The sequence below is a fragment of the Podarcis cretensis genome (genome assembly GCF_951804945.1).
Source record: "Podarcis cretensis genome assembly, chromosome: 16".
NCBI lineage: Eukaryota > Metazoa > Chordata > Lepidosauria > Squamata > Lacertidae > Podarcis > Podarcis cretensis.
The window spans coordinates 3,639,176-3,665,078 of record NC_137186.1 but is presented as its reverse complement, the minus strand read 5'-3'; the positions used below and the strand labels follow the sequence as shown (position 1 = coordinate 3,665,078).

Sequence of the window (25,903 nt, the reverse complement as noted above, 5' to 3'; positions counted from 1 at the left end):
TTGCTCAAACCCTGGTGTTTATTTAAGGAGCAAATGCATGGTTTCTCTCTTTAAAAAATAAATAAATGGGATGTTTCTAGTTCTCATGATTCTATAGCGGGGGAAAAACAAATTACTGATGAAACTGCCAGGAGCTTTTCCTAAGGGTTCAGCCGGAGTAAAAGCAAACAAAAGCCCTTACCCAGTTCTTGTTTTCGTTTTAAACCTTACGATTCTGGCAGGGTGAGCGAGCCCTGTAATTTATCCTTAACTCTCAGGGGTGTGTCTCTCACACAAGCGCTGGCCTTTCCTTACATCAACAACCGGAACGGAGAATATAAAAAGACACGGATGTGTTCACATCAAATAACTTTATTCCTGTCATGGGTTTTCTCTGGCCTCGCCTCCCAGTGTGTGTGTGTTTGAGATCTGCTGCTAGGAACTACGCCTTATCCCTTAAATATAACAGTTAAGTTTCCAGTTCTCATGGTTTTGGTTATAGGACTGATTTAAATTTGAACACAGGGAGTGTAGTATACAATATATTGATTTCAGTGTGGTTTTTGACAAAGTCCCCCGTGATATTCTCATGAGGAAACTGGTAAACTCTGGGTCAAACGAGGTAACTGTTAGGTGGATTTGTAGCTGGTTAACCAACCTAACCCAAAGATTGATGCAGTGGTTCTCAACCTGTGGGTCCCCAGATGTTGTTGGACTACAACTCCCATCATCCCTAGCTAGCAAGGCCAGAGCTCAGGGATGATGGGAGTTGTAGTCCAACAACATCTGGGGATCCACAGGTTGAGAACCGCTGCATTAATGGTTCCTCGTCATCCTGGGGGAAAGTTGGCAAGTGGGGTGCCGCAGGGTTGTGTCCTGGGCCGGTTGTTTTCAACGTCTTTATAAATGACTTGGATGAAGGAATTGAGGGGGTGCTCATCAAATGTGCAGATGACACCAAACTGGGAGGGGTAGCTAATGCCGCAGAAGACAGAATCAGAATTCAAAATGACCTTAACGGATTGGAGACCTGGGTGCAAGCAAGTTAACAAAATGAATTTCTATAAGGGCAAATGTAAGGTTCTGCACTTTGGCAGGAAGAACCAGATGCACAAATATGGGATGGGGGACACCTGGCTTGCCAGCAGTACAGTGGCACCTCGGGTTAAGAGCTTAATTCATTCCGGAGGTCCGTTCTTAACCTGAAACTGTTCTTAACCTGAGGCACCACTTTAGCTAATGGGGCCTCCCGCTGCCGCCGCGCAATTTCTGTTCTCATCCTGAAGCAAAGTTATTAACCTGAGGTACTATTTCTGGGTTAGCGGAGTCTGTAACCTGAAGCGTCTGTAACCCAAGGTACCACTTGGTGGACCACAAGCTCAACATGAGTCAACTATGTGATGCAGCAGCAAAAAAAAGCTAACACTATTTTAGACTGCATCAACAGAAGTCTAGGGTCCAGATCAAGGGAAGTAATAGTCCCACTCTCTTCTGCCTTGGTCAGAGCACACCTGGAATACTGTGTCCAGTTCTGGGTGCTGTTGACAAGCTGGAACATGTGCAGAGGAGGGCGACCAAAATGATCAAGGGTCTGGAAACTAAGCCTTATGAGGAATGGTTTAGGGAGCTGGGCATGTTTATTTATTTATTATTATTATTATTAATATTTATTAAAGATTTTCAAATATAACAAAAAAAGAAAAACATCCAAATTTAAGACCTTATTTTCAATATCATCTTTCCAGGACTTCCCCCTCCCCACCCCCTCTTATATTCCAATTCTTTCAAATAAATTCAACAAATTCTTACCCCAAATTAAAATTATTATCATTAACTCAATTAAAAAAATATTTTCCCATCCCCTAAAATCGACCTGTTCCCTTCCACGAGTTCCCCTCTTTAATATAAGATACAGATTAACATAAAAGAATTAAAAAAAGAATAAAATATAATTTAACACCCTTTGGATTCCAAATTTCCCTCCCCCCTTTCCCGGTTGCGTTCCCAATGTCCATCAATATCCACTGTCTCCTGGAGCTCCCACATCTAAGCCATAATCCTTCACCAGTTCGCTTTGCCGTCTTTTTAAAAGTCTTTACCATCTTTTAATCATCTTTAATTTCAAATGTCCAATCTAAGGAGGGGTCTATCTTCCAACTTTGTCCAGTTCTTGTTTTTCTTGTTGTTCTTATTGTTCTCTCTTCTCCTCTTTTTTTTTTTTTTTCTTTTTCCCCCCTGCTCTCCTGCACAAATGTTCTAATTCCAAAAAGCTTGTAATTCCTCTACAGAGGCTTTGTTATTCAGGAACAAAACGTCAAGTCCCTTCCATTCTTCAATAGATAATTCTATTGTCTCCTTTAGTGTGTAGACCACTGTAGGGGAGCTGGGCATGTTTAGCCTGGAAGAGAGGTGACTGAGAAGAGATATGAGAGCTATCTTCAAATATCTCAAATATCTCACATGGAAAGATGGAGCCTGCTTGTTTTCTCTTGGTCTGGAGATTAGGGCTCGAGGCTCTTGTCCAGCCTATTACCGAAATAAGACACCAAACCAGCACATTCACCGCTGCACTTTCTGATGTAAAGGCGAAATAAGAGCTGTGTGTCATCAGCGAATTGATGACAACGCACTCCAAATCTCTGGATGACCCTGCTCAGCAGATTCAGATCGATGACCACTGACTTGGAGGGTTTTAAAAGAGCGTTGGATGAATACAGAGAGGAGGGGAGCAGCTATCAAGGGCTACTAGCCTTGGTAGCTCTGTTCTGTAGGATCCTAAATGGGGAGAATCAACAACCTCAGATATGCAGATGACACAACTTTGATGGCAGAAAGTGAGGAGGAATCAAAGAACCTTTTAATGAGGGTGAAAGAAGAGAGCACAAAATATGGTCTGAAGCTCAACATCAAAAAAACGAAGATCATGGCCACTGGTCCCATCACCTCCTGGCAAATAGAAGGGGAAGAAATGGAGGCAGTGAGAGATTTCACTTTCCTGGGCTCCATGATCACTGCAGATGGTGACAGCAGTCATGAAATTAAAAGATGCCTGCTCCTTGGGAGAAAAGCAATGACAAACCTAGACAGCATCTTAAAAAGCAGAGACATCACCTTGCCAACAAAGGTCCGTATAGTTCAAGCCATGGTTTTCCCAGTCGTGATGTATGGAAGTGAGAGCTGGACCATCAAGAAGGCTGATTGCCGAAGAATGGATGCTTTTGAATTCTGGTGCTGGAGGAGACTCTTGAGAGTCCCATGGACTGCAAGAAGATCAAACCTCTCCATTCTGAAGGAAATCAGCCCTGAGTGCTCACTGGAAGGACAGATCCTGAAGCTGAGGCTCCAAGACTTTGGCCACCTCATGAGAAGAGAAGACTCCCTGGAAAAGACCCTGATGTTGGGAAAGATGGAGGGCACAAGGAGAAGGGGACGACGGAGGACGAGATGGTTGGGACAGTGTTCTCAAAGCTACCAGCATGAGTTTGACCAAACTGCAGGAGGCAGTGGAAGACAGGAGTGGCTGGCATGCTCTGGTCCAGGGGGTCACAAAGAGGCGGACACGACTAAAGGACTAAACAACAACAAAATGGGGAGATCAGATTCTGCTTAGAATCATAGAGTTGGAAGGGACCCCTGAGTCCATCTAGTCCAACCCCCCCAATGCAGCAATGTGTAGCTGTCCCTTATGGACACTGTAAGAACAGGATGTGAGACTCGGTGGGACTTTGGCTTCATCCAGCAGGGCTTCTCAGATATTCTGATGGAACCTCCAGCTCCAGAGACAGTCTATCTCAATTTCTGGGTTGAGATAGGGGCATTTGGCCATTGTGAGAACAGGAGATTGGCCTGATCCAGCTCCAGGGCTCTTCTTACATTCTTAACAGCACGGGGGTGGGGGGACTGACTCCTGTAGACCCCCGTTTTGAAGGCTCCAGGGGGCCAGGAGCCTTCAAAGCAGAACTGATTCCCAGTGGTATGGAAAGCCACAGAGAGAATCAGCAGACTCACACTCTCTGCCATCTCCCCATGCCAGGCACTGGTGGGACCTACGGGCATTGATGGGTGGGCAGGGGGTGGAGGTTTGCACAGCTGAAAAGAGCATGCCTCACAGAGGGTGCATTAAACACGAGATGTGCCTAAAGCATTAAAACCGAGATGTGGAAAATATGGAATCAACGAGGAGAGGCTGGACTGAGATGTGGAGATATGCTTCAGAGATCCAGACTATGGGGAGCTCCGGAAAATTAATAGTTATAATTTGGACTATAATTTGGTCTTTTCTAAATTTTAGGTTTTTATTTTAATTGGAGTATTATGATTGGATATATTAATTGGATGTTTTTATTGGAAAATCAATAAAAATAATTTTAAAAAATGAGATGTGCCACTCAAGAGAGAGAGAATGTCACTCATTTGGTTTGGGGCACCTGCCATCCTGAGGGCATGTGGGCCTTGTCAGAAAAACAAAAACAAAAAAAAAAGATATTGGCCACTGTTGAGCTCAGGCTTCAGGGCCTGGGAGCAAACTGGCACAGACTGTCCTTGCCAAGCTGCAGTCCTGGGTTTATGGGCCAACGATGGCTCCAGGAGGCCACCTTCCATGTCAGGTTGGTGGAGATGTGCCTGAAGGCGACTGCTTAATAGCACAGGCAAAATGCACTCTGCACATGCTCTTGAGATGTGGTGCTTGGTGTTTCTACTTTATAGATTTAGTTTGTTCATTATCACATTTCTATCCCACGTTTCCTCCAAGGAGCTCAAGGGAGCCCATGTGCTTCTCCCCCCCCCCACCCTTGTATTCTCAAAACAACCCTGTGAGGTAGGTTTGGCTGAGAGGTTGTGACTGAACCAACGTCATGGGGCTGTGTGGGGATTTGAACCCTGGACACGCCCAGATCTTAGCCCAGCCCTCTAACCACTATTCAACACTGCTGCATATATGTATGTGTGTGTATTTATTTGCCCAAACATTTGCCCAATGAGGGGCTCAAACCCAAGCCCTTGAGATGGAGTTTCATGTTCTGACAGCTGAGCTATTTCCCCCTTTGTGCAGTAACCCAGTTTCCACACACAGGCGACCCAAACATTAAAAGCCTTCCCAGAATGTGTTGTTTTGTGTATCTCTGACTGATGCTGTTTGCAAAACAATTGTGTGTCTCATGCTGTATCTGGAAGCAATGAAAACTCAAGCAATCTCTGAGCAAAGCAGTCTACCTGTAAACTACCCGAGCCTGGAAGGTAGCTTACAATACCATGCACTCAGTAACTAATGCATGACCATTACTAATATTTAATAAGGCTAATCAATAACAATTACAATTGTAATTTTTAAATAAAATTGCAATTTCTTAATTATGTTTATTAATAATCGCCATAAGTAGCCAAAACTTAATAATAACGAGTTTATACGTAATTATTAATTGCTTAATAGCCAATAATTAATAATTACTGAAAATATTAAAATGAATTATTATTGACTGAAGGCTGGATCACTGAGGACGGCAGGCATCCTGACTCTAGCGGCAATTCCCTGCCCTCAAACGTTTGCAGACTTTATGCGTGGGACTAACCAATTAGTTAATAGATTGTATACATTGCCAATGCATTAATATAAAGGGACAAAGCGAGTGCGCATGTGCGGGGAAAGGGAGTTGGGAGGGGAAGGGGGCGGAGCCTAAGGAGTCGCCGAGCCGCGGCGGACAAAAGAATGACGGCAACGGTGGGCGGGCCTTTGAGAGCGCGCGGAGGCGTGGCCAGCGCGAGGGGAGATGACGCTGCAGAACGGAGGGTGGGCGTGGCCGGGCGAGTAAGGGGAGAAGCGAAGGGGCGTGCCGAGGCGGTAGGGGCGGGGAAGTGGGCGTGGCCGGTATATAAGGAGCGGGCGCGGCCGGATGCGCCTTCAGTCGTCAGGAAGCGTCGCCGGGAGCGGAGCTGGCGGGTGAGGTTTGCTGCAATGAACGGGGCACGGAGCCTTTGCACGCTGGTGGATGTGCAACCGGAGGGAGAGAACCCGGTAAGCGACTCTGCACCTTTTCAGCCTCCCCTGTTCGAGGCTGTATAGATAAAAATTAAACTTTTAAATAAAACTTACTTTTCTCTAATGTTTACAACCTTTGCAAGATGGTTGAATTTTAACAGGGAGAAATGGCAAGTATTGCACTTGGGCAAAAAAAAGGAGAGGCACAAATACAAGATGGGTGACACCTGGCTTGAGAGCAGTACATGTGAAAAGGATCTAGGAGTCTTGGTTGACCACAAACTTGACATGAGCCAACAGTGTGACGCGGCAGCTAAAAAAGCCAATGCAATTCTGGGCTGCATCAATAGGAATATTGCATCTAGATCAAGGGAAGTAATAGTGCCACTGTATTCTGCTCTGGTCAGACCTCACCTGGAGTACTGTGTCCAGTTCTGGGCACCACAGTTCAAGAAGGACACTGACAAACTGGAACGTGTCCAGAGGAGGGCAACCAAAATGGTCCAAGGCCTGGAAACGATGCCTTATGAGGAACGGCTAAGGGAGCTGGAGAAGAGGAGGTTAAGGGGTGACATGATAGCCATGTTCAAATATATAAAAGGATGTCACATAGAGGAGGGAGAAAGGTTGTTTTCTGCTGCTCCAGAGAAGCGGACACGGAGCGATGGTTCCAAACTACAAGAAAGAAGATTCCACCTAAACATTAGGAAGAACTTCCTGACAGTAAGAGCTGTTTGACAGTGGAATTTGCTGCCAAGGAGTGTGGTGGAGTCTCCTTCTTTGGAGGTCTTTAAGCAGAGGCTTGACAACCATATGTCAGGAGTGCTCTGATGGTGTTTCCTGCTTGGCAGGGGGTTGGACTCGATGGCCCTTGGGGTCTCTTCCAACTCTAGGATTCTATGATTCTAAGACTGTGGCAGTCGTAAAGAGTAACAAACAGGTCCCGTAGCAAGTATGTTACTTTTTAATATCATTTTTAAAAATTCCTTACTGTTTGTAAAGCAGCGTTCCTCTGCACCTGTTCGAGGCTTTATAGATAATAATTAAACTTTTAAATAAATTTTACTTCTCTCTAATATTTGAAACCTTTGCAAGACTGTGGCAATCATAAAGAGTAACAAACAGGTCCCGTAGCAAGTATTTTCCTTTTTAATATCATTTTTTAAAAATTCCTTCCCCTTTGTAAAGCATCGTTCCTTGGTAACTTTATTTGCTATTTTTTAAAAAGAAAAAAAAAAGATTTTAGGTTGCTAAATGTTACTCAGAGTAGGTCCACTGAATTTTCTGAACCTGAATTCGTTGTGTTTCTTCAGTGGGTCTACTCTGAGGAGCATCGAGTTCACACCCTTGGAAAGCGATGTGCCCTGTTGATACTTAAAAGAAAATAAAAAGAAAATGAAGTATTGTGATTGTGTGTTTGTGTGTTTAAATGCAGTACTGTACATTATTTAAGAATAATGTGGCGTCTGAGATGTAAAAAGAAAAACGACTGTCAAAAAGATAGACAAGTTCGTTCTAAGTCAAAATCAGATTATAATGCGATACTAAAAGCAGCCAGAAGTGTAGGTGTGTGTTTGGCAGATCAAGGTTGAATCCTGTAAACACTTGGACTGTAATCTTGTCCCTGAGAATACAACTCCTTGAACCTTAGCAGAACTTACTTCTGAGTAGACCTGTGTAGGATCGCCCTGTTAGTTGAGTGCAGTTGGCACTCAGTTAAATAAGTACTGTATAAGATAGTCCTGTGTGGTGGTTACTCGTAATGTAAATACTAGCTGTCGCTCATTGCGCTTTGTAAAGGTTGCCTCTGAGCATGGGCAGTTGACCCTTATGTCAGCAAGTTCCACACATATATACAGTATTTCTTAGTCTCTGTCTCTTTTTTTGCCAGTCACCCCTAAAGTAGAGGTTATAGTTTTTTCGGGGGGGGGGAGGCATGATATCCTCAATTCTGGGCCAAAAAGCTCCTATTTGGTGTGGAAGAGACTACTAGAGACACATTTTTTATCTGGGATTAGTCTGAACTTGTATTAAAGTCAAGTAGACTCAAGATTTAAAGAACAAATCTATTGCTTCAAACCTAAGTTTGATTGCTCAGAAGTGACTCCCCATCGAATTCTGTGGGGTTTACTTTTGAGTAGGTGTAGCTAGGATCACTGCCTATATGTATGCATGAGTCTGCTGATCGGATTGCTCTGTTTGCTTCTTCCTTGGGTGTCCTGTTTAAAAAAAATGGAGAAAAGCAAACTGTGTTTTAAAGAAATACATAGCATACGCTCCTCTGTAAGGAGGAGGCTATATAATTTTTTACTGCTATTCCTGCGGTGACTTCTGAGTTGTAACACTTAATATTTGAGAGGCTCAACGGTTTTGAGAAGTATTTATTTTGCAGGGTGATCTGTGCAAAATGTCAAAGGCAGTGGCTAGATTTAGGACATAATTGCCATGCTTCAGTTGAAAAAGGATTCCCCAAAAAGTTTTTGTCTTTGTGTGCCGTATCATCTGGCCGTAACATTGACCCTTGGAAGCAAGGAATGAAACACTTTTGTGTGCCCATTTTGCAGATGGCAATGGGGGAAATGGAGGCCAGGAGAAAATGATTTGCCTCAGGCCACCTGATGAGTTTGTGAGGACTACCAGTGTTCACTGCAGTTGTGTTTTAACTTTTGTCATAGTGATTTTTGTTGTATGTGGTAGCCCGGAGGTGACATCTATTCCTATATGTTTGTGAGGTTGCAGTTACTAAAGGCCTCTCTTCTTCTAGGACTTATTTTAGGGCAGGGTGGATAAAAATCACTGATTTTTTTAAAAAAAATGGATTTTTTTTATTTAAATAGGATTTTAAAAATAAAATGCTTTGGAAGAAAATTTTTTCTAAAGGTAGTTTTCTGTTTAGGTTACATTATAGTCCAAAGGCTGTTCATCAGGAAATAAGGATTTGTTTTAAGTTAACAAACATGGATACATATGCTACAATGTTATTGCTTTAGTTAAATAAGTTGTTTAAATTGTTATTAAGTAAATGATTATTTTTCTCCTTCCAAATAAAGTACCGCAGAAAAGTTGTCCAAATATAAACAGTTCACTTATTGAACCTCACAGTAATTTCATAATTATCTGTCTATGTATTTCTAATAGTATAACCAAATCAGTAATTTTTGATATAAGTGTAAAAACCGCTCTGGAAATTTATTATTCCAAAAAGGAAAGATTTAAATCAAGTCTTACTGACTAGTGATTTAAATCGTGATTTAAATCAGATCCACCCTGTTTTAGAGCAGTGTTTCCCAACCTTGGGCCTCCAGCTGTTTTGAACTACAATTCCCATCATCCCTGACCACTGGTCTTGCTAGCTAGGGATGATGGGAGTTGTAGGCCAAAAACATCTGGATGCCTAAGGTTGGGAAACACTTTTTTAGAGACTCTCCCACCATTACCTGTCACTTGTGAAGGTCACCTAGTGATCATCTCTCTCTGGTGAGTTTGGGGTTGTCCCATCTCCCACTGCCCCCCCAAATAAAATTCTTAAAGCAGGATCCCTGTGACTCTTTAAATCCCAGGGTAGATTTAGTTGTAGGGGTCTGGGAGTCAGCAACTGGGGCTTGGCCTGCTACCTGGGGAGTCCCTAGGGGTTTTCCAACATCTTACTATTTTGGGGGGGCTTCCAATGGGGTTGCATGGTCTTTGATCGGAGTGTTTTGTACTGTGAGACGCAGGAATGAGTCTCGTTTCTTTTCTTTTTTTCCAAAAATTTTATTAATTTTCCAAAAATTTTTTTAAACAAACACACAAATAGAAAAACAAACATATATCTCAACCGTATTTAAACCAAACTTGGTAACATTGTTGAGTGACTTCCTCATATCCCCCTGCTTGAATTTCAGTGTATATCATTTTAACGGTTTCCCAAAACCACTATTCTTATAAAACTAACTTAGTCACTTAAAATATTTTTATTTTCCTTTCCAACTCTGTATTAAACATATTAATTCATCCTATTATCTGATTATGTCCTATCTGTTATTTGCAAGCTTCTCCAATTAGTTTAACTTAACATAGTTTACTAAATAGTCTTTAAATTTCGTCCATTCTTCCTGGTAACCCCCCTCCTTCTGGTCACAGACTCTTAGGAATGTCTTGTTTCTCCGGTGCCTGAGAAGCAGCGGAAGGTCGAACATGATTTAAAACTGTTATCTGAAGGAATTGCAGGTTGGCTGTTTTGACATGTCAAATCTCTCTGGGATGGCACCAGTGATGACATGATGATGCCACTCCTTGCTGCTGAAAATGGTTGCTTATCTGATGTCTCCGCTGGGAGATGAGGAGGGCAAATTAATGAGATGTTCCCGAAATAGTCCTTTTTGGGGGAAGGGAGGTGAGGTAGGAGTTGAAAGGATGGCTGGTGGGAACATATTTTTGAAAAAATTAATGCAAGTTCAGGCGGATGTTAATGTCTTGCACTTTTGCAAAACAGAGTGGGTGTCTGTTGTGTTTGTTAATTTGCCAGTATTTATTTAACAGAATTTACGTGCCACTTAATTGTAAATAAAACCTCTGGTACACAGATTTGTAAACTGCCCAGGTTGGTCTGACTCAATAGCTAAATTTACCTGTGTTTACTCTCCTTAGAGAGATAGGTAGGGTATGGTAGTTCACCTGAATTCTCTCTCTCTTCTTCCTTATCTTGTTCTTTCTCTGCTGTTTTACCTGGTTTTGCAAATTCCTCTGCCCACCCAAATTCTTGAAATTGCTGAATCAAAGCATGAACTTTGACCGTCACATCCTTCACCTTAAAAGGCCAAGATAATGAGTTTCTCCTTCCCAGCCTTTTCCTTGGCTTAATTTGCTGCTCATTCCTTGTCCGGGTCTTGGCATTTTAAAAAAGTAAAACAACAACAACACTCTGAAGGAATTTCCCCCCCCCCTTTCTTTAATGAGTAGCTGTCGCTTGGATAAAAATTTGGGCATTTGACCCAGCAAAAAAGAAAAAAAAATAAAATTATCCATTTGACCAGTCAAGTTACAGTGAAGCATTTTGCACTTTATTTGTGTTGGAACAGAAATGTGATTTAAATCGTTTAAAGTTTAAATAATCAGCAGGCTTAGCAGGTAGGCGGAACACAAAAACAAAGTAGGTAACTCTGGTTCAGTAGCAAAGGAATCCAGCTCCTTTTTATTTAATGTTCCAACTTTGCACAACACTCCCTAAGGCTCCCAATAAACAAACAGATCATGACACGCGCTTTTTATTTAATCCTGGAACACAGAATCTGCTTCAAGTCCATTTTTTAAGAAAGGCTATTAAGCCAAATAAAGCAAACGTAACAGCAAGCATTTTTTTTTTTTAAAAAAGCCAAACCTGAAACAAAGGCTGTTTTTGCTAAGTAGACAGCCGTCCACTTTGTCAAGCCTCATAGAATATTTGACTGCTGGCGAATTGACAACATTTAAGTGGTCAGTTGGCTGGTGTACAAAACTTAATTTTAAGCCGAAGGAGGAAGGCTTCTGAGTGGATTTTAGCATATATATATGCTTCTGAGAGAGTAAGAAAAGGTCAAAGGGGGGAAACCGTCTCTTCTGGTTAGAAACAGGGATGCTCACCTGATCCCCATCATTGTTCACCTTTAGGAAACCTTTTACCTTTCTGCAAGGCCTTCGGCTTTCGTTATCTGTAGGCTCCTTGATTGGGTGGGATGTTTTAATCCTGCCTTTTAAAAACACAATTGTCTTTTTGTTTTGTTTTATGCTGGTTTTAATGTTCGCTTGTTGCTTTTGAGTTGGCTTTGTGTGGTTTTATTTTAAAAGACTAATAAGTGTAATAGGTAAAGGTAAAGGTACCCCTGCCCGTACGGGCCAGTCTTGACAGACTCTGGGGTTGTGCGCCCATCTCACTCAAGAGGCCGGGGGCCAGCGCTGTCCGGAGACACTTCCGGGTCACGTGGCCAGCGTGACATCGCTGCTCTGGCGAGCCAGAGCCGCACACGGAAACGCCGTTTACCTTCCCGCTGGTAAGCGGTCCCTACTTATCTGCTTGCACCCGGAGGTGCTTTCGAACTGCTAGGTTGGCAGGCGCTGGGACCGAGCAGCGGGAGCGCACCCCGCCGCAGGGATTCGAACCGCCGACCTTTCGATCGGCAAGTCCTAGGCGCTGAGGCTTTAACCCACAGCGCCACCTGCGTCCCTAATAAGTGTAATAACATAATGTAAATAAACAACTGGAATGCTTAGCTAGGATGCGACTCAAATCTCCCTGCCCCAACAATGGTCGTTCCCTGCCCACTCCTAAAAAAAAAAGTTGTTTTGCCAGGGATGTATTGTGTGATCATTGAGAAGGAAAGTTACCTGTTTTTTTAATCTACTGTGACCCTCTGTTCTTATTAGGCAGGGTTATGAATGTGAACGTCTGGCTTATCACAGACTTCTGAAATGGTGTCTTTGTGACTCAGATTTCATTTGGAAAACAGTATATTTTTTAAAAAAAATAGTTTGCAAGACATGGGCTACATTCAGGTGTGGGCTTTTTGTGTGTGCTAGTTTTACTGGTCATAAATTGTAGCGCTTACGCCTTGATTTCCAGCATTCCATTTACACTGCAATGCCTTGCGTTAGAAAACTGGCCTTTTAAAAATCAGTTTACCGCCACATCGCGCTGAATTTTAAATGGCGGTAAAGAACCGTAGGCCACTGAATTTTGTCACTGAAGTTTTCCCGAATTAACAATCCCCCCCTCTCCTACAAGTAATGATTAAGGTGGAAATTAAAGCTAAACTGCCACTGAATGCAGCTGCGGCATCTCAGGACTCCAACAAGGTATTTTAAAATTCCTAGGCAGTGTCATAACAATAGCATTCCTTGTCTCTGCAGGGTAGATTTATAAACCTCTTCTCCCAACCTCCCCCAGCTTGCGTTCTTGAGGAAAGTGACTGTTTTGACAACTCTTATTTTCTTCAGTTGTGTGCTAAGCCCATCCCAAACTTGTTATAAGATGGCGCTGTGGGTTAAACCACTGAGCCTAGGACTTGCTGATCAGAAGGTCGGCGGTTCGAATCCCCGCTCCGGAATGAGCTCCCGTTGCTCAGTCCCTGCTTCTGCCAACCTAGCAGTTCGAAAGCACGTCAAAGTGCAAGTAGATAAATAGGTACCGCTCTGGCGGGAAGGCAAACGGCGTTTTCGTGCGCTGCTCTGGTTCGCCAGAAGCGGCTTAGTCCTGCTGGCCACATGACCCGGAAGCTGAACGCCGGCTCCCTCGGCCAGTAAAGCGAGATGAGCGCCGCAACCCCAGGGTCGGCTGCGACTGGACCTAATGGTCAGGGGTCCCTTTACCTTTACCTACCTCTTGTTTTGGGATGAGCCAGTTTTGTGGCTACTGTGTGAACGTATCCACGTTCTAGCAACCAAGGGTGCCTTACCAGTGACGTCACAGGCGCTGTCCACTAGGTGCCTGTGGCCTTTCTGCAATTACATCCTGGATCACAAGAGTCTTGCTAGCTGGACTCCTATATAACTGTTAAAGGTAAAGGTACCCCTGCCCGTACGGGCCAGTCTTTACAGACTCTGGGGTTGTGCGCCCATCTCACTTAAGAGGCCAGGGGCCAGCGCTGTCCGGAGACACTTCCGGGTCACGTGGCCAGCGTGACATCGCTGCTCTGGCCAGAGCCAGAGCCAGAGCCGCACACGGAAACGCCGTTTACCTTCCCGCTGGTAAGCGGTCCCTATTTATCTACTTGCACCCGGAGGTGCTTTCGAACTGCTAGGTTGGCAGGCGCTGGGACCGAGCAGCGGGAGCGCACCCCGCCGCAGGGATTCGAACCGCCGACCTTTCGATCGGCAAGTCCTAGGCGCTGAGGCTTTAACCCACAGCGCCACCTGCGTCCCAATATAAATGTTAGTTATTACCAAATACATAACATGCTTGCAATTGGGACTTAAAGGTAAAGGTAAAGGTACCCCTGCCCGTTCGGGCCAGTCTTGCCAGACTCTAGGGTTGTGCGCTCATCTCACTCTAGAGGCCGGGAGCCAGCACTGTCCGCAGACACTTCCGGGTCACGTGGCCAGCGTGACTAGCTGCATCTGGCAAACCAGCGCAGCACACGGAAACGCCGTTTACCTTCCCGCTAGAAAGCGGTACCTATTTATCTACTTGCACTTAGGGGTGCTTTCGAACTGCTAGGTGGGCAGGCACTGGGACCGAGTGACGGGAGCGCACCCCGCCGCGGGGATTCGAACCGCCGACCATGCGATCGGCAAGTCCTAGGCGCTGAGGCTTTTACCCACAGCGCCACCCGCGCCCCGATTGGGAGTTAGTTATTATCAAATACATAACGTGCTTGCGTTTGGGAGTCGGAAGTTTGTGATGTTAGGTTGATGACACAACAGCAACAACAACAAACCCAGAGGGATTTTGTGGCTAATATCCTGCCTGGGTGGATACTAGTGATTAAGCACACTGAGGACTAGTAACTTGCCTCTTTTCCCAGGTTCAATGCCCAGTATCTCCAGTTAACCCACCTCAAATTACAGTATTGTGGAAAAGACTTCTGACTGGGCTCTAAGCCCTGCTGAAGAGAAAATGTGAAGGCTTTGTACAACAGACTTGTAAAGGAGGCCACAAACTTTTTCTTCTGTTCACATCCTATCAGGTGGCGGCTGTTATTTTTTATTTTTATTTAACCTGTCCTTCCTCCAGTTTTCCCAAGGCTACGTACGTGGTCTCATCTTATCCTACCAACATCCCTGTGAGGTAGAACTGTGTGACCGACTTAAGGTTCATACAATAGAATTTGGAACCCGCGTCCTCATGACCAGTATACAGCAGTGCACCACATTGGCTAAAATATGTCAATTAGTGCCTTTTTAATTGATGAGCGTTGGAAAATATCACCTGCTTCAAAATCTCCACTTAATTACCTTATTTCTCCGTGTATAAGACTAGGTTTTTTCGCTAGAAAATAATGTCAAAAATTAGGGGGCCTCTTATACACGGATACATCCTTCCACCCCCCCCAAAAGCGGGGGCATCTTATAGATTGAAAAATACGGTAAATGTGGGCCAGTCCCTCCCTCTCAGCCTAATCACCCTGATCCATTGAGCTTTGTGACTTGAGTTGAGATTTGAACTCTGAACCTAGTCTGACTCTCATTCTACACCTGACTGCTCCTTCTCCCCCCAGGGAGCCACCACAGTTAAGACACCGCCCTCCCATTACCGCCCTGTTATTAGTTCCCGTCTTAGAGAAGAAGTAAATACATTTACTTATTTAATGAAATTTATACAAACCTTGATTGTAAAAAGCCTCCAAGTGGTTTTCAAAAAATGAGTAAGACTCGTTACCTGTAGGCAGCATCTACTCAGCGTAAGTGACCACCCCCACGGCTGTTTTAAGACACCCATTCCTCTTAACCTTGGGGGGGAAACTACAAATAGGGGTTTGGTTATGTGTTTCTTGCTCATTAGTGTCTTGAAAAATACCTATCGCTCTGACCTCATGTTTCTCATAAACGTCGCTCGCAAATGGGTTCTGATAGAGTGAGGAATGTAAAGATAATTATAACCCGGCGTGGAAAATGGGGCTGTAATCTTTCTGCAACATTTAACATGCCCCTTGCCGAGTGGGTAATTGTGCCGGGGACTCGGGAGAATCGCATTTGCGTAATCAAGACATCTCCTGGGACTTAAATTGCGGCATGTTGCTCGTTCAGTCATTTATTTCTCAGGAGAGAGCCGCGAGGCTTAGCCGCAATTTCGTTCAGCTGATCGCACCTCGGCTTGAAGTGACGGATCCAGATGCGTGTCACAGCTCTCCTGACACAGCACATAATGCCTTTTGAGGTTTTAAAAAGAGGAATCTGGCTGAGCGGTGGACAGCAAAGGTGAATGGAGATACATTGGGAACTGATGCTCTGAAAACCTGGGGAAACCTGCGTGCCGCTGTGACGAAGACCACCCACCCACAGCCCCTGCTTGATGTAATAGTGCTGTTCTAGATGCTCTTTTCAGTTGCAAAATTGATTTTGCGATGCCTCTTTGTGCAAAAACGCTAAGGGGGTGTTTTTCAGAGTCTCGAGTCCACAGATGGTGCAGATCTCTAGCAACTGCCAATGTTTGCATGATTTCTGAACTGGGATGAACCTTAATTGCTTTAAGGTCGGGCATTTCCCTAGCCAAGAAATAAAATAGAACATTGACCGATTGGCCAGAGCAACCACCCCCAACCTGGTCCACAGGTTTTGGACCACATCTGTGAAGCAGAGCTCCCTCCATTGCCTCTGCTGGGGCAGATCAGCTCCATTCGGCCGCCTCTCCCCCCATATTTCATTGGGGAAAGCCATTCCATCAGGCTGTGTCAGTGGGAGAGTTGGGAATCAATAGGGCACGTCTCATCATCTTTTCTGGAGACCCCGTTCCCTTAGGCACCTCCTGCCCCTGAACTGCGCCAGCATTTGGTCATTACAGGAACACCTGTTGAGAAATAGGTGCTTGAGTTTTCCTCTTCCCTCCCTGTCCCTTTTCCCTTGTGTGTCTTTTTAAAAATAAAATAAAATTATTGAGGTAGGGACTGTCTTGTTTGGAATCTATGTTAAGCAGCGGCAGGATTATCCACTTCTGTGCCTGTTCTCCTTTCCCATCCCGGCTGGCCACCTAGAAGAATTTGCAGCTAAGAACTTACACCTGGGTTTGCGCTTTTTTCCTGGGAACTGTAGGGTTTCAGGGTGCTGGGAATTGTAGTTCTACAGCTCCCAGGATTCTCTCAGGAGTGTGTGTGGGGAAAGACTGTGACTCTTAAAGTGTTCTCGGCATGCTTCCAAAATATACAAGCATAAGATTCACCTTGGATGCGAAGGAAAAATTCCGTGCTTAGGCTGTTTACATAGAGCAAGCTCATTGACCGTTAACAAAATATTAACTTCTACACCTTGACTTGCATTTTCTGGGCTGGTTTTATTTTTGCATATGTGTGTGTGTGTGTGTGTGTGTGTGTGTGTGTGTGTATGGATATATAATTCCCCTAGGGGCTTTCCCACCTTGATATTGGTGAATGCAGTGACTCATTTCCTGAAACACTCAGCAGATCTGTGAAGTTCTGCCCTCCCCCTTACCATATATGGGGCGATTGCAGAATCTCACCTGTGTATTTTGTGTTTGCGTGGCAATGGCTGCTATAGAGACCAGGTTAATAACTGCTTCGGTTGACCTGCCAAACCTTCAGAATTCTTGGTGGGGCTGGTAGATCTCTGCCACAAATCCTCATATTTCAGGAACTGGAGCCAGTCACCCAAACAGGGAAAAGGTAGTCAGCCGTTGGAAGAAAATCTGCAGTTAGTCGAATCTCTTGGAGATAATCAACCCTCTTTACACCAGCGAATTTCGACCATATGTTAGTGGGCATTGTAATTCAGCAACAACTCCCAAGTTGAAGAAACCATGGCTCTAGATCATGGCCCCCCCCCCGAAGTGTTGGACTACGACTCCCATCATCCACTGGCAGCGCCAGCAATGGATGATGGGTGTTGGAGTCCCAGCAGCGTCCATTTTGCAGGCACCAGGTTGGGGAAGCCTACTGTGGGCGCAGAAATGCATCTTTTATTTGTGAGTTGTGTATGGCCACATTCACACCATGGTATTTGAAGCACTGTGATATCACTTGGAACAAATTCTGGTCATGGTAGTTTAGGCTGCTGAGAGTTGTTAGGAGAACGCCCCCCCCCCATCAAATATTCATATAGCAGCAGAGATTCAAATTGGCTTCTAATTGTATTTTTATTGCTGCTTCTGCTTCTTACGTTGCCGTATTATGGCTTGAATCCTATGGAATTCGGATTGTAACATGATAGAGTACAATGTGTAAGAACTAAAAGAAGCAATAAAAATGCAGGTTAAAAAGAATTGCAAATGCTACCATGGGCAGAAAAAAAATAATTACGCCGTTTGCCCCGCAGGACTCTTGGCAATTTTAATGTGGCCCATGGCAGGAAAGCAAAGTTTGAGAACCTCTGACCTAGGCATTAGCCCAAAGGAGATGGAGAAAAGGGGGGGGGGCGGGGAATGAAGGCATTGTTTCAGACAAGGGCCGATATTCCAGCCACCCTCTTTGTTTTGGTGATTCCTGCAGGCACCACCTGCATTCTTCCAAGTTTATCTGTGCATAATGAGGACTACAACCTTGTTTGTGTGTATGTGCTTTTAAAAGTTGAAATTCTCTGAGATCAGAATTTGGAGCTTACTATCATATTATGTGTGGGTTTTGCATGCTCCTGGATAACAGAACGAGCCTGTTTATATTTTTTGTTTTGGTTCTGCAGCTCTGCAGGCTTTGGTGCGGGAAGCAAGAAGGCATTTTCTGTTCTGCCCTGTAGTGGTTGCACGTGGCGCCGTTTCTGTTCCCCTGCAGTTTGCCTTCTGCCAAAAGCTACATCGTGCGTCTCACTCTCTGCCGTGGCGAAACCTCATAACTTGCGTAATTACATTACGTAAATGATAAAGCCCTTACGTTATGCCAGGCGAGTTCTTTTCAGCGCAGAGGGGAACGTATTGTGAGCGAACCGAAAGCGGAATACCGACTGTATTCTCTGGGTCGAAATTCCTTTCCAGACAGGTAGATGTGGTGCAATCTCTTCTACTCTGCTTGCTATCTCCAGCCGAATTCTCCCCCGCCCAAAAAACAAGGCAAATATCTTCTTGCAAACGTGAGAGCATTTGTTCAGGGCAGATCCTGCACCTCTGGAGCAGCAGCTGGGTTGTCCTGGGTGTGGAATGAGGCATTGCGGAGATCCTGCTCCGAGTTTGCCTAAAAAATGTTGCCGTCCCGGTTTGTTCCTGATTCTTGCTTCATAAACCCCGGATGTCGTAATCGAGAGTTGGGACAGACCCAGAATAAGGGGGGAAAGCCCCAAAATGTCAGAGGTGGGCGGAGGATGCCTTGCCCTTGTGCCACAAATCGCCCCAGGTCGGCCCGAACTCCTGGTCGCCTGCCAACGTGGAGCTGGAATGGTGTTTTTTTAAAAAACTGCAAACAAGACGACGACAGTGACTTTAATAGGCTTCGCTAGAGCCATTTGCCCGCCAGGTAATTAAGGTACGCCTTTCTGTGTCATGTTGAAAGACGATGTGCTCTCGAAGCTGCTTCTGGAACGCCCTCCCTCTCAACTGGAATTGGGTGTTCAAGGGCTGGCGGCGCACGTACAAATTGCTGGCGATTAAAGCACGGGGAACGTGGGTCGGTCCTAATTGTGGCCCCCTGGGCGTCCAGGTGGGGTCACGGGTATCCTAAACAGGTGTGTGCAGTTCCACAGAGGTGTGATGTGCGGAAGTTGGCAGGTGCTCTCTCTCTTGCCCAAATGCTCACGCTTTGCTGATCACGCCGTACTTGTCCGTGTGCTGGTAGCGCCGTGTTAATTAGCTGAACGGCAGAAGGATCTTGGCTGGCACCAGCAGCTACAACACTCAAGCAATCTGCTCACGAGGAGACCACCAGCAGGAAAGAAAAGCAACAGCGTGCTCTCAGATGGCGTGCAAATTTGTCGAGAGAGGCCCTGTGTCAGGTGTTGTGTGACATTGACTGTTGCACACCACACCCCCCGTGTCACTCCATTTCATAAAATGCGTTCAGGACATCAAGTGGGTGTCTGAACGTAGGGTGGTTCGCCAGTAAACCAGGCCTAGGCCACCTGTCATGTAGGATTTAATAATAAATAATAACTTAAAAACAAGATTAAAATACAACATTAAAATGCAGCCTCATTTCAGCAGAAACTCAAAAACTTCTTTGGGGATGAAAACGTCAAGTCTTCACCAAGGCTAGCTATCCAGACTGGTCCTACGTGGGCCAGAAAAAAGCCAGGGAAGTCCCCAAATAGGAGTTCCATCACAGGAGGAGAAAAGAAAAAGAAAGAGGGGATCAAGTTGATTCCAGGCCCAAAGGCCAGGCGGAACAACTCTGTGTTACAGGCCCTGCGGAAAGAAATCAGATCCTGCAGGGCCCTGGTCTCATGAGAGAGAGAGCGTTCCACCAGGCTGGAGCCAGTGTTGAAAAGGCCCTGGCTCTGGTTGAGGCTAATCTTTGAGATTGTCTGGGGTTGGACTGGATGACCCTCGGGGTCCCATCCAACTCCACATTTCTATGATGCCTTTCAGGTGATTTCCGGCTACAGCTCCCATCCAGCGTTCAAAATTCACCAGACACCTGCCCGCACCACTTGGAGTTGCACGTCTGGGGATCCTTGGATTTTGACCAGGGGTCAGTAAAATTTTTCAGCAGGGGGCCGGTCCACTGTCCCTCAGACCTTGTGGAGGGCCGGACTATATTTTGGGGGGGGGAAATGAACGAATTCCTATGCCCCACAAATAACCCAGAGATGCATTTTAAATAAAAGGACACATTCTACTCATGTGAAAACACGCTGATTCCTGGACCATCCGCAGGCTGGATTGAGAAGGCGATTGGGCTGGATCCAGCCCCCGGGCCTTAGTTTGCCTGCCCATGATCTTGACTGTTTCCACACATTAGCAACACGTCCTGTAGAATTATTCCCGTTACGTTTTATCTGCACAATTGGAATGAATTTCAGGAACCGAGAAGTCACGTTGAAAAACATGACTTGGAAGCCGCTCTGTAAGCCTGGTTTAAGGAGCCGTTTGGCTAAATACAGATCTGAGTTTCCAACTCTGCTCCATCATCCTTTGCCGTGGGCTGCCGTTTGCCGTGAAAACGTTCGCCCTGAGTTTGTTGGACGTGTGCACAGCAACTGAACGCTGTGGTCGACTTCGCAGGGAGAGAAGACACCATAAGAGCGTCGCTTTTGCTGAGTCTCAGAGCCCCGATGTCTGGCGCGCTCTCTCTCTCTTTCTCTGTGTGTGGCTAAAATAAGTCTATTTTCACACTTGTTTACAAGGCTGAGAACAAGTTGCTGAACAAGTTTGGCTAGGGGCAGAAGGAGAAAAGGAAAGCCTGCATGTTAAGCTCTTTACACAGCGCAGGGAGGCGGAAACGAATTCTCCGCGCCAACTGTCTCCCACGAATTAAAAATGAGTGCCTGTCTCTCGGGCAGAACAGCACTTGCATTGATTCCTGCAGAGCCAGCCTGAGGCCTGGGAGGGTTTGGGGGGCTCACAGAAAGCAGCCTTCTGCAGACCCAGACCTGTGGTCCCTCTAGTTCAGTGCAGACTGCACTGGCTGGCAGCTGCTTGCCAGGGTTTCAGACCGGGAGACGTTCCCCAGCCATTCCTGGAGACGCCAGCGATGGAAGCTGGGACCTTGTGCATGCAAAACGGCCGCTCTGCCCCTGAGCCGCCTTCTCCAAAAACAAATCAAGACTCCAGTCCTCATGGTTCTGAACACAGGGGTAGTTTAAACAGGACCTTCTGCATGCAGAGTACCATACTTTTCGCCCTATAGGACGCACTTTTTCCCCTCCAAAAATGAAGGGGAAATCTGGGTGCGTCCTATGGGGCGAATGCAGGCTTTCGCTGAAGCTTGGAGAGCGAGAGGGGTCGGTGCGCACTGACCCCTCTCGCTCTCCAGGCTTCAGGAAGACATCCGCAGCGTGGGGAGCCCTGCAGGGGTTCCCCGCAGGGCTCCCCACGCTGCGGATAGCAGCCTGCCGCCTGAGGCAGACATCGGCCAGCCCCACAAGCTCAGGGAGGCGCAGCGCCGTTCCTCGACCTGGTTCGGTTTCCCCGACCTGCTTTTGGGGGGAAATAAAGGAAAAATTTTTTTCCTTTATTTCCCCCCAAAAAAACTAGGTGCGTCCTATGGGACGGAGCGTCCTATGGGACGAAAAATACGGTAGTTGTTCTCTACCACCTCTGGCTGTTCACTAAGAATTGCTAGTCGCCCAAAGCTGTTATTTGTTCATGTTGTTGTTTAGTCATTTCGGCGTGTCCGCCTCTTCGTGACCCCCTGGACCAGAGCACGCCAGGCCCTCCTGTCTTCCACTGCCTCCTGCAGTTTGGTCAGACTCATGTTTGTGGCTTCGAGAACACTGTCCCACCATCTCGTCCTCTGTCGTCCCCTTCTCCTCCTTGTGCCCTCCATCTTTCCCAACATCAGGGTCTTTTCCAGGGAGTCTTCTCTTCTCATGAGGTGGCCAAAGTCTTGGAGCCTCAGCCTCAAGATCTGTCCTTCCAGTGAGCACTCAGGGCTGATTTCCTTCAGAATGGATCGGTTTGATCTTCTTGCAGTCCATGGGACTCTCAAGAGTCTCCTCCAGCACCAGAATTCAAAAGCATCCATTCTTCGGCCATCAGCCTTCTTTATGGTCCAGCTCTCACTTCCATACACCACTACTGGGAAATCCATAGCTTTAACTATACGGACCTTTGTTAGCAAGGTGAGGTCTCTGCTTTTTAAGATGCTGTCTAGGGTTTGTTCATAATAGTGCCTTTTTGGAAGAATCTCTTCAGCTGTTAGACGGCACTTCATTTCCCCTGCTTCAGATCCCTCTGTAAAGTCGACCCATCCCATGAAGCCTTCGGCTGAGGCCTGTCATTCTTGAGATCAGGAGATCTGCTTCACACCATCACAGAACCAGGCCTCCTGTGTGGTGGCCCCTAGCCTTCGGAACTCCCTCGCACTGCACGTATCAGATAGGTGCCTTCTCTCTCGTCTTTTTGGCACCTGTTTAATAAGTTCCTCTTTCAACAGCCTTCTAAAATCTCCATCCCAGCTTCCTTCTCTCTTAGATGGGTGCAAGTTGATTTCAAGCAACCGCTGTTATGTTGAGACTGTGTTTTGTATTTTAGGATATACAGGTGAAACTCGAAAAATTAGAATATCGTGGAAAAGTTCCTTTCTTTCACTAATTCAGCTTCAAAGGTGAAACTCATATACGAGATAGACTCATGACATGCAAAGCAAGATATGTCAAGCCTTGATTTGTTCTACAGGTGAAACTGAAAAATTAGAATATCATGGAAAAGTTCCTTTATTTCTGTAATCCAGCTTGAAAGGTGAAAGTCATATATGAGATAGACTCGTGACATGCAAAGCGAGATATGTCAAGCCTTGATTTGTTACCATTGCGATGATCATGGCATACAGCTTATGAAAACCCCAAATTAACAATCTCAGAAAATCAGAAAATTCAAGGAAATCAGCAAGACAAGGATTGCAAATCGAGCAAGATTGGACCTCTGAGAAGTAGAAGCATCTCTCGCTTTGCATGTCATGAGTCGATCTCATATATTAGTTTCGCCTTTTAAGTTGAATTACTGAAATAAACGAACTTTCCTACGACATTCTAATTTTTCGAGTTTCACCTGTTTATACATATTTTATAGACTGCATATGCAGTTCTATATAATGGTTGATTATGTTTTGATCATGCCGCAAATTTGGGATGCCTCATGGGAAACGATCCACGAACGAAATCGACAACAGCACCTTGAATGACAACCTTTCTGCGGCTGTTATATTAGAGATCGCTTTGGGATGCAATTTGCAAATAGTGGTAAATGTTGCTAAGCCAATGTATTGAGCGTGTTTCCTTTGCCGTCTTCTTTTCCAGGACAGTGTGAAAATACTAAGACTGACCCTCCAGAATGACCTCCCTGGGGACAGGCGCGACCAAGGAAAGCAAAAGGTGAGTGGCTTGTGTGAATAAGGCCCCGTCTGCTATACTATTTTAGCAGCCACGACTGCCCCCAAAGAAACCTGGGAGCTGTAGTTTGTTGCGGGTGCTGAGATTTGTCTGGAGACCCCCCCCCCCAGTTCCCCTCACAGAGCTGCAACTCTCAGCAGCTTGACTGAACCTTCCTAGGAAATTTTGGGAACTGTAGCTTTGTGATAACTCATAACTCTCAGCACCCTTAAAATGCTACAGTTCCCAGGATGAGGGCCGGATTTAGGTTTGATGAGGCCCTCAGCTCCTGAAGGTAATGGGGCCCTTTATATGCCCAGCTGTCCTTTGTCAACAACAAATTGTCACTGTTTTTTGTGCTGAATATATGCTATATGGAAATTGATGGACCTAATAGGTATCTAAAGCCATTTGCACATCACAAAATATGTATTTTATCAAAGTAATTGTTGAACTGAAATACAATTTAGAAGAAGTACCGTATTTTCCATGTATAAGACTAGGTTTTTTGTTTTTTGTTACTAAAAAATAACGTTAAAAGGGGGGGGGTAGTCTTATACGTAGGGGCAACCCCCCCATTTTCTTAATTTTGAGTCCCCCCAAAAAGGGAGCGTCTTATACACAGGCGTGTTATACACAGAAAAATACAGTATATTAATAGTGAAATGCAATTAAGAAGTATATGGGGGGGGGCAAGAGAGTAGGGCCCTAAGCGATAGCTTGTTTAGCTTATACGTAAATCTGGCACTGCCCAGGTTCTTTTGGGAAGAAGCCATGTTTGTTAAATGTGGCGTGAAAGACAATGTCCAGGTCCTCATTATGGGGAGCGATTTGGGTTTCCCCAACCACTCTGGGTGGATTCCAACAGAACACTAAAATACAATAACCTATTAAGCTTTAAAAGCTTCCCCGAACAGGGCTGCCTTCAGATGTCTTCTAAAAGTCTGGTAGTTGTTTTTCTCTTTGACGTCTGGTGGGAGGGTGTTCCACAGGGCGGGCGCCACCACCAAGAAGGCCCTCTGCTTGGTTCCCTGTAACTTGGTTTCTCGCAATGAGGGAACCGCCAGAAGGCCCTCGGAGACGCTCCTTCAGGTATACTGGACCGTGGCCGTTTAGGACTTTCAAGGTCAGCACCAACACTTTGTTTTTTTTAATAATAATTTTTATTAACAGGCCAATCACATCACATTATCCAAATCACATTAGTTCCAAATTATACAGCCAAATTTTAAATTTTGTTGGGGGTACCCAAACATCAAGCTCCGAATGGGTCCAAACATCACTTATATTGCTGCTTTCATTAAGCAGTTCTATCCAGTTCTATCCAGATACAGTGGTACCTCGCAAGACGAATGCCTCGTAAGACGAAAAACTCGCAAGACGAAAGAGTTTTTCGTTTTTTGAGTTGCTTCGCAAGACGGATTTCCCTATGGGCTTGCTTCGCAAGACGAAAACGTCTTGCAGGTTTGTTTCCTTTGTCTTGCAAGTTTGTTTCCTTTTTCTTAAAACCGTGCATTCAGGGGATGCAGTTGCGACTTGACTTTGAGGAGCAACTCATAGCACGCGGTGTGGTAGCCTTTTTTGAGGTTTTTGAAGACTTTGGTAATTTTTGAAGCTTTTCCAAAATCCGTGCTTTGCAAGACGAAAAAAATCGCAAGACGAAAAAACTCGCAGAACGAATTAATTTCGTCTTGCGAGGTACGACTGTAGTCCTTTATTACTTTGTTCTTCATCTTGTTGTTATCATATATTCCTTTCTTTGCGATCTCTGATAATCTTCACAAGCAGATTAGAGACAGACATCCTCTGTGTGGGTTTTGTACTCTCCAAAGATCATACCACTTAGGGACAGCCGCCATTCCACGCTTCCATAAAGAAATTATCTTCGGTCTGTCCTTTAATTTTCTCAGGCTTGCCAAGTATATCAGGAGGGCTCTGTCAGGTTAAGATCACATTCCAATCATCATTCACATTTCAGTGGTCCTGATCCTCATTCCCCTGTCTTTCTTTCTCAGGCAAGCCTGTCTTAGCGAGGCGCCATTTTAAGCTGCGTCATAAAATTTTCCTCCGTTCTCGTTGTTTACCAGTCATCTCTTTAACTATAATCCACTCCACACAGTTCTTGCATTCCTGCTTGTGTTTAGTAAAACGCAACGATCTTCTTTCTGGGGTGGAGGGTTAGTAAGCACCAACACTTTGAATTGTGCTCGGAAACGTACTGGGAGCCAGTGTAGGTCTTTCAAGACCGGTGTTATGTGGTCTCGGCGGCCGCTCCCAGTCATCAGTCTAGCTGCCGCATTCTGGATTAGCTGTACTTTTTGGATCACCTTCAATGGTAGCCCCACATAGAGCGCATTGCAGTAGTCCAAGCGG

At 45.4% G+C, this 25,903-nt stretch overlaps 1 protein-coding gene across 3 annotated transcripts in view; it reads left to right on the top strand.

Moving 5' to 3' along the window:
- Positions 1-25,903, top strand: part of TUFT1 (tuftelin 1) — a 59,184-nt gene that overhangs the window by 8,706 nt on the left and 24,575 nt on the right. For 2 of the 3 annotated variants that reach the window (XM_079958285.1, XM_079958284.1), the window contains exon 2: positions 23,459-23,533. In XM_079958285.1, coding sequence (XP_079814411.1) covers positions 23,459-23,533 — 75 coding nt within the window. Of the gene's footprint in view, positions 1-5,893; positions 5,993-23,458; positions 23,534-25,903 lie in introns of those variants that run through there. The other variant, XM_079958286.1, reaches the window with a different exon arrangement.